Source organism: Atta cephalotes (assembly GCF_000143395.1).
Source record: "Atta cephalotes unplaced genomic scaffold scaffold00016, whole genome shotgun sequence".
Taxonomy (NCBI): Eukaryota; Metazoa; Arthropoda; class Insecta; order Hymenoptera; family Formicidae; genus Atta; species Atta cephalotes.
Window position 1 is genome coordinate 2,398,164 of NW_012130080.1, and position 9,232 is coordinate 2,407,395.

At 33.6% G+C, this 9,232-nt stretch overlaps 1 protein-coding gene across 1 annotated transcript in view; it reads right to left on the reverse strand.

Annotated features, from left to right (window-relative positions):
• LOC105618240 overlaps positions 1 to 9,232 on the reverse strand; it is a 45,076-nt gene that overhangs the window by 5,753 nt on the left and 30,091 nt on the right. Inside the window, exons 4-6 of the mRNA XM_012199782.1 lie at positions 3,628 to 3,791; positions 2,318 to 2,503; positions 242 to 397 (exon numbers count right to left, since the gene is read on the reverse strand). Of these exons, the coding sequence (XP_012055172.1) occupies positions 242 to 397; positions 2,318 to 2,503; positions 3,628 to 3,791 (506 nt within the window). The remainder of the gene's footprint in view (positions 1 to 241; positions 398 to 2,317; positions 2,504 to 3,627; positions 3,792 to 9,232) is intronic.

Consider the following 9,232-nt stretch of genomic DNA (forward strand, 5'->3'; position numbering starts at 1 on the left):
TATATATATATATATATATATATATATATATATATATGTGTGTTAAAAATATGCAGAAAGATGTTCTTTTATTTTGAACGTCAATCAACTCTTGTTGCTTTGTAAGTAAGTAGAACAAACAAAGTTTATTATCCTGAGTTTATATGATGCTACAAGTTGAATTGCATGGTAATAATTAATTAACTGTCAAATAAAACGTATGCAAAAATATGAACAATGAAATAAAATGAAGAACATGTACCTGAATATTGTATCATTCTTTTGTTTTTCTTGAGTTTCAGCCAGCTCCAAGGCGGTTTGCAGAGCTCTGCTTTCCTCATGAAGAGTTAGCAGTTCAAGCTCCTCGCGACCCAATCTGTATTCCAATTCTGCTTGCTGTATTCGAACATCAATGTTGCTGAAATCAGTGTTGCGTATATTTAAAATGCATTTATTTACGTTACAAAACTGGAGAATAAATGAAGCATAATTTTAATAAATGCTTCTCAATTTACATTTATTATAAATTTGTTATTATAAATTTGTATTTCGCTTTGCATATTAGATATCTTGAAGAAAATAAAACGTAAAGTGAGTGCCAATAAAGCGTTAATTGAAGTGTAAACAAAGTAAGGAGGGAATAACGGAAACGTAAATGAAACCTGTGAGGAACAAAAATTTGAACATAGAACATAAAAGAAGCATTAATTAAAAAACATTAAAGAAACATAAATAAAAGTATAGATAGTTCTTCGGCAAACACGAGCAGAATGTTTGTTAAATGTAAACGAAGCGTGATTAGGCAGTCTTAGAGAACGTAAATGGAGCATTGTCGGATTCTTAGACGAACGTGAATGAAATGTAATCGAGATCCTTGGTAAACAAATGATATTTTTATAATATATTTCATTTATTCGGTAAATGTCTAAAAAAAAGTGCTATGCTTTCTTCTTGGAGTCCTAGAGGCTTACTTCAAAAAATTATTTTATTAGAACACAATTGAAAAATTTTTCAATGCTCCCTCTGGTGGCGGTGTCGCATACTACTCAACGATGCTTCGTTTACGTTCGCTGTACAATTCAATAACGTTCTATTTTAAAATAAATTTTTTTATTTCTATGTCCTGGAAGCGTACACGAAGTATATTTGATTGCTCCGTGTACTTTTTGCCGAACATTTAGGAAGTATAGACGAGGTACTAATGAATGAAGTGTTTAGAAAGTGTATCAGTACGCATTCTTTGCGGAGCGTTGAGGAGCGTATGAGAAATGTTAATGAAAAAAAAATATTTAAAACGTGTGGGAAATGTGATAGATGTGTTTCGAGCATACTTTATGGAGCGTTTGGGGAAAGTTCGTAGAGTGTGTATGAATATTCAAAACCACTAAGAGTCAATGGAAAGTCAATGAAATGTTAAGAAGCGTTAAAATTCTTTGTTCATATTTCTTTGACAAGCTTTATTATATATATATTTTCATCAGAGATTCTTTTAATATAAAAACTAGCTCTTTTTATTTAAGAATACAATTATTTAAGAATATAATTATTTTTACTGTTACTGTGAATCAATGTTTAATCAAAAAAAATTTCCATCAAATTTCCTGGATGAAAGTCAGATATCCATTTGAAATTTTGAAAAAATAAAATCTTAAATAAATTATTTTTTTGCTTAATTAATTTTCGCAAATACTCGTTAATTATATTCAATAAACTTCTTTCTCTCTAATCTCTTTGCTATAAATTCCTTTAATTATTTCATACAATGTCAATATAAGATTTTATTTTTTAAACACATTTCGTGCACAAATTACTATTTTAGTAAGAATAATTTATTATAGTCTAAAGTAAATATTAAATTTGTTTTATATTTAAAAAATTAAAATATATTAAAGTATCACAATAACAAATAATTAGAAGATCTTCTAGGAAAACAATTTATTTAAATTGTTCTCTTCTCTATCTTTATTGAATTACCGTAATGTATCTAATAACTAACTTCAAACAAATTAATAACTAAAGATATAAATTTAATAAATTAACACACTTTGGTCGATTACTTAAACATCATCCTGATCGTTTTGATAATTATCAGTTGAACATCAGATAAAGTGATTATATACGTCGGTCCTATATGTGATAGTGGCAATAATATTCCATTAAAGCGTATTGCGATAATTACGTTGACAAGTTCGATTTTTTGTCCATACTATCCTATAAACTTTGCATGTAGATTCCTCCGCGCTGCTGTGTTTATGGCATACGTTCGTATAGGTATCAGTAATCGCGATTTACGATAAACGCGGCCAAATGAGCCCGCGGCGATCTCCCTCGTACTTACTCCGTGATATCGAGACGTTCGAGTGCGAGTTTCAGATTCTTAATGGCCAGACGCTTATTGTCGGCGTCCCGTCGCAACCTTTGAAGCCGCTCTTCGGCCGCTTTCCTGTCGGCCTCGGTCAAGGGTGGCGCGCCGTTGCGTAATGCCAGTCTGCCGCTCAGCGTGTTGCAAAGCTGGCCCTTAAGCCTAGAAAAAATAACAAGAAGAAAAATAACACGAATGCCGTGACTCGAAGGAAGGAAAACACCTTCGCTACCTGCGGCTTCGCTCTTGAAATGCACATTAAAACTCGAAGTTGATTTTTTTTTCTATCACTGGAAATATTTGGGATTATCTTATTTTTCACAAAAAGAAAATCGTGCCTTTTTTTAATTTTGTAGAATTTAATGTAGAATGGTTTGTTTGTACTGCATATTTTATTTTAATAAGAATATTTCTTTTTATAAATAAAGTTACACGGAGAGAATTTTTTTAGAGTTATCCTGAAATATGATAGTCGTGGGACATTTTATTTCAAAAAATTTTAATGTAAATCTCTTTCATTCATTAATAAAACTACGTAAAATATAAAATAAGTTTGATTAATTTTACTGAAGTGCATCGTAAAAATCTTCTTTAAAATATTGTATTACACTAAAACTACCATATTTTCAGGGTAAATTTTAAAAGAAAATTCTCTTCGTGAATTTTAACAAATTATCTATTAAAATAAATAAATGTTAGTGGACATGATTCAATTATAGGATTGAAACAATGAATTTATTTAATAAAAATCGTATATATCATTAAAAGCTTAATATTTAAAATTTTTGTCATTTCGCGCAATAATTGGATCATGTCCACTAATTGTCTACTAATTGTTCACTAACTGATACATTCATCTTACTGCAGAAAAAAACTTGGTATGTCGAACGGTATGAAATATTTAAAGAATATTTCCTCCGCAAAAAGTAAGCGAATTGAAAAAGGCTAAAACAGAATATTAATGACGCATATTTTTCACTACTAGTTTTCCTCTGGAGAATTCGTTTATGCATATTTATAACGATGAAAGCTAAGAAATTAGTCCAACAAATTAGTTCAGAAAAGCCCTAATGAACATGCTATTTCTAAGTAGGAATTTTAGATCGCGATCATATTCATTTATAAAAATCCAGCTCTTGCATTTCTTTAAAGGAATATCAGATCTGCTCATTACCCATCGCTCATTTGTTAGTCCCTTATGCTCGATCATTATAATAAAGGAATGGGACGTGATCAATAGTCCTCTCTCAGCCATATCTCAAGGCTGTAATCAAGCAATTACTCACGTCTGTATGATGTTTTCTTTGTCGCGTAGAGCCACGCGAAGAGCATCCAATTCCTTGTAATGATCTCTGTTCCGGTGACCAGCGGGGGACGGGACACCCCCGGAAATACTGCCGCCTTTCTTCCGCCTTGGTGTCGTCGACAACGACACCTCTATACTGGCCATCTGCAATAGATATACAATTAAAAGTTAATGAGCCATAACTATATAATGGCAAGGTTTGATATCTCAACTTCAATTTGCATTTACTTTTAAATTAAACACGTCATTGTTCAATTTGCGTTTCCTGACGTTAACTTAATTAAATATATTTTATTTTCTTATGTACAATTAAATTATGATTATTAAATTATAATAAAATATTATTATCATCTTTTTCTTATTATTTTCCAATTAAATATTTAATTAACATCTTTTATATATTATTAACATCATTAATATCTTTCATATGATTTTATGCTTTTAATAAAATGTAACGTTTAAAAGTTTAAATGCATTAAATGTAGTTTTTAATCGTTATTAATAATAGATCTTTAATAAATTTTATATCTGATTGCAGATATTTATTTTTCCAACTTAAAATATATCAGTTAAAATTTTGAACGAAATTTTTATTGAATAATGCAACATCTAACTTTATTATTATGGTATATAGAAATGTTTGTGTTAAAAAACTAATGAAACACTACAAGTTTTGACATTCTCCAGGATAGCAAGTTTAACTACTTTTCTGAAGCATAGCTCTCTTGGGGAGAGTAACTATTATCTTCTTATAATGGATGCATTATACATACATAGTCGATTTTCTCACATGTGCGAACAAGCAATGCAATTTACTTAACGACGAAGGGCATAGGTCCTCATAGGATGTCGTGAATAATTTCTCGAGTATGAATATTTATAAAACGATCGAGCTTGTAGAAAATTATAATTCTGTCGTTACCCGTGCATCGTAATCTGTTGTTTCTCGCTGCGAGCATTTAAAATAAAAAAAACTATAATAAGTTGGAAAACTTTATTGCGAGGCAAATCGAATAATACCCACACTGACTTATACGATATAAGGTAGCCTTTTGCAATTAGAAAAGAAACGATGATTCCCTATGGAAATGTTAATATGAAGTTGCTGCAAATAAATGAACTTTGAATAAATTGTGTCACGCACATGCAGGGAAGATGAGAATACAGCAAATTGAGAATGTGTTAACAAAATCATGTAATATAAAATATTATATTGAGAGAAATGTTATACGAGAGAAAGATATTTAATATATTAATGTAAAGCAATGCTGTTTAATCATTAAATCGTAAGAAAGTAATAAACATTTGGGCACTTTTCAAACTTTTCATTTTTTTGTAATCATATAATGGATTTGTTTCTTATTCCTGCATCAGATGTGCACTAGAATTTTCTTTCTCAAATTTTCGACAAATATCAAATATATATCTATTTCACTTTAAGTTCCAGAAGTGTACACTAATTCAGCCACAGAAAACAGATCTATTTCAAGGATTACGAATTAGTGGAATTTAATTAGGAATGTAATTTAATTAGGAATTAATTAGACATTAATGACTATTAGCGTAACAGAAGATTATGTAAGATGATGTTCTCGAGAAAAAAAGAAAGTAAAATGTCGATGAACTCTTCCTATTCGTGAAGTGCTTGTATTAGTTTCTAGCTTCTTCCGCATCATTCGATAGCATCTACGGAGATATTGGCGAGAAACGCGGCGTAATTATTCGGATTCCGAGGTGCGCGCATCCTCATTACGATCCTTTATCGTCGCGGAGCCTCTCTTTCAAAGTTACCCTCTTTACTTTCTTTTTTTCTCGACGTTCATGGCGCACGCTCGGCTTGCGAAAGGCGAAAGCGATGGACTTTGCGAGGGAGGATCGGCGCGCATGCGGCATGAATACGAATTTATCGTTCCATTAAACCTATGATTTGCGACGACGGTCGGGACGAGATGTCTCGGCTTTAATGGGCTTCCACCGTCGGTACTGCACACGACGGCAATCTCCATGACGGTCCTTGAGAAGACGGCACATACGGGCACTGTCTCGCCAGCCGTCGCCAATACTGGTCTCCGTAGTCTGCGCCAACGAGAGGTTCAAGGATCGATATGAGGCTCGCAAGCGAACGAGCTGTATCTCAGACTGGACCACCAACTAGGTTTGTGTATGTACGGAGAATCAACTACGAACCGAATGTCTCCGCGCGATCGACGTCGAAGATATTCTCTCTCACGATTTGCCTTGTTACGTTTGTGCTTTTCTTTATGCGATTTACGAACGACTAATTAGACAATAAAAAAATCAGAAAATATCTTTCAATTTGCGTAACTTTTATGTTATATCTGTGAAAATTATCGTGTATCCAGAATCAAGAAATTACTTTTCTTGTCTTTTTGTAACGTGCTACTTTTTTGTCATTTGTGTCATAGTGTCGTGCGTTTTACAAGAAGAAGAAATTCTTGATCAAGTACTTTTATTATCATTTATATCACAAAAATTATCACGCATACATGGAAAGAACTATTTTGCTAAAGTATATATTTAAAATTTTAGCTAAATATAGATTTCAAAATAATTTTATTAGGCCAAAAATAATTATAGGAAATAATTATAAAAGACTCAAACATTGCTGTAAAAAATTTTGACATTCTAACAATTAGCTCGAGCATTCTACATAATTATTTTGATTCAAACAAAATAATATTTTTAGTTCTATATCTAATTAAATTTCTATATCTAACTAAATTTTTAAATAATTTACAAAATATTCTTTTAACAAAATATTCTTTATGTGTGCAGAATTAGGAAAGTATCACTCTTATTTTTTTGAATCATGCTACTTTTTTGCAATTTTGTTCCGCAGTATCATGCTCTTTGGATAAGGAAAACACTTTCTGGTCAAGCACTTTTATCAGATATGCTGCGACATTAACGATTGAGTGCAGAATACTTGAAAGCCATTGGGTCGATTGTTACAAGCCAATCTCTCGTGTCATGCACGTCAGGAAAAAGAAAAGCGGAGATCGTTGAACTTTGAACCGATGATGAGTTCTGCAAGTCGCGGCGATGACGGCCGGACGTTCCCGCGGGAATAGGTGCATCCGGTTCATCGTCGGTCGTTCCAAGATGCCCGGTTGGTGGTCCGTTGTCTCGTCCAAGACACACCGTGCCCACGATTCTTCCATATCGCATCTGCCTCCATCGCGAGAGCACACACACACACACACACACACACACACACACACACACACACACACACACACACACACACACACACGCGCGCGCGCGCGCGCTCGATGAGGGAGGGAAACATCGACCTCGCGTTGCATCGCCAGGGGGGACAGCGTATCCCCTTCAAGGACCATGTATCAAGGATACCGCGGTGTACCGTGACTACGGGTCTCTCGAGGGGGTCGAAGGTCTCGAAGCCTTTGACTCGCGAGTTCTGTCTGGGGTACGGTGGAACGAATTCGCGGGAAATCGACGACTCTTCATTAAGGAGAAGAAGCGCGGTACTGCGTTCCCGCGGGAAGCGACGACCGTGTCTTAATTGTGCATCTTCTTTATATATCAAGATGACTGTTCTTTGGTTATTTTATATATATATATATATATAAAAGCTAACGATCATTTTTAATAAAGGTTTTACTCTTAAATAAGGATTGACAGGGAATTTATCTTTTTCACTCATCAATTTCTTTTTTTATTACAAAATAGTGATTACTTTCCTTTTAGGAGATTCGTTCTTTTTAACATTCAACGAATAACGAAAATAGAACGACATTTGTGTGGATTGTGTGTTTTGAAAAAAATTTCTAATTTTTTGGCTAGTGTACGTGTAAGAGCTAAATGGCTTTGTACGTTTATCATTCTTGCTTCTTTGCTCGTTTTTCCCCGATTCATCTAAAGGCTATTTGTCGGCGAAGAGCGCAGTTTCGGAGCGAAGTTTCCAGGATCCCCGGCAATTTCTCGACCATTTCGCATTAAACCTTCAGCATCGGCACTAAGATTCAGTATTGTAAGCGGCAGCGTGTACATTTATTTTCGAAGAAAATGTGTGAGATAAGCGTAGTCTTCCGGCGTGACACTTCTCGCCTAGATGAGACGCTTTTTCCCCACTTTCTTCTCTCGAACTCCACTTTCCTGACTCGAGTTTGTCCGTGGGATTATCGCGGACCGAGATTTATAGCGCGTTGGATATCTTACAGCGGGATAATGCGACGACGTGGTCCAGGTAATAGCCAAGTGCCTATTACATCTCGAAGCCGGGAAGACTTATTACTTCACTTACCGTCACCGAGCCGATAAGACCGACGTATGGCAGCGGTCAATTAGCTCATGGAGACACGAAATGTTTACAGTTAAACATCCATTTTAATTTGAAGAAGACGAAAAAACTTTAACAAATTTAAATTTATCATGAATTTAGCAAATTTCATTTTCCGCGATTGCATTGCGATTAAAAAAATGTTGATAAGACACTTTTTGATAAGACAATTATGCTTGTCAAGCATAAAGTTATGCATCAAGAACTATAATAAAAGAACTATAATAAAAACAGTATAAGTGTTCGAGAGATTTGAATTGATTCTTTTAATAATAGACGAGAGTACATTTATGCGAGTGCATCCTACTAATGATTATGCCTAGGTTTATTCGAACGAAAGATCTTCTCACGGTGCAAAAAAAATTGCCTCTCATACGGCGACGTAAGATTTATGTCCATTACACGTCATCCATAGCCGTTAATCTTGAATTATATTTCCCTGTGAATTCGCATGATTTTTTTCCTTACATTTCTCGCCCGGGGGAGCTTCCGTTAATCGCAATAATATTTTTCACCACCATGTTGTTTATCTGTTACGGAAACGTTACAAAAATTAACACCTACGAGTGAAGTGAAAGATTCAGTGATTTTCAGCGAACTTAAAAGTTAGGAGCTTTTTATATTGGAGATATATTAGGAGAATCCTACGTGTAATCTATACCGTCTATAAATAATGATGCTGGCTAACTCCAGCAATTAGCAGATAAACAAGATGTAGAGATAACAACCAGGTCGATAATTAATTCTAGCTAATGCAGATAGTCATTAGCACAAAGAAGATATGGAGACTCCATCTTCTTTATAATCCAAGATACGTAATCATTGTTCTACCGCATACACAACTTAATTGATTTAACTAGCATCTTCCGCGGTCTACTTTTTCCTGACAGTCCTTTATTGTAGTTGACAGTCCTTTATGATATAAGTATAAAAGTAGATACAGTTTTTTTATGTAAGTAACTGATATCATCTTTTCAGAGTGTATATGCGAGAAGGTATGTAAATCCAGAATGTAGAGTCGGTTAAAATGTATGTCAATTATATAACTTTCTTGAGATTGAAATTTTTATTTTGAAATGCAATCAATTCTATTCTAACTTTTCTGAGACAAATTTGTCTTTAGAGATAAAACATTTTGTTTATTGCATCTCAAATAAATAATAATATTTATGAATATGTAAAGAAATATAAATATAAATATAATTAAAAGTTATAATTATTTTAAAAATATCTAAATATAATTAGAATTAATATATACTAC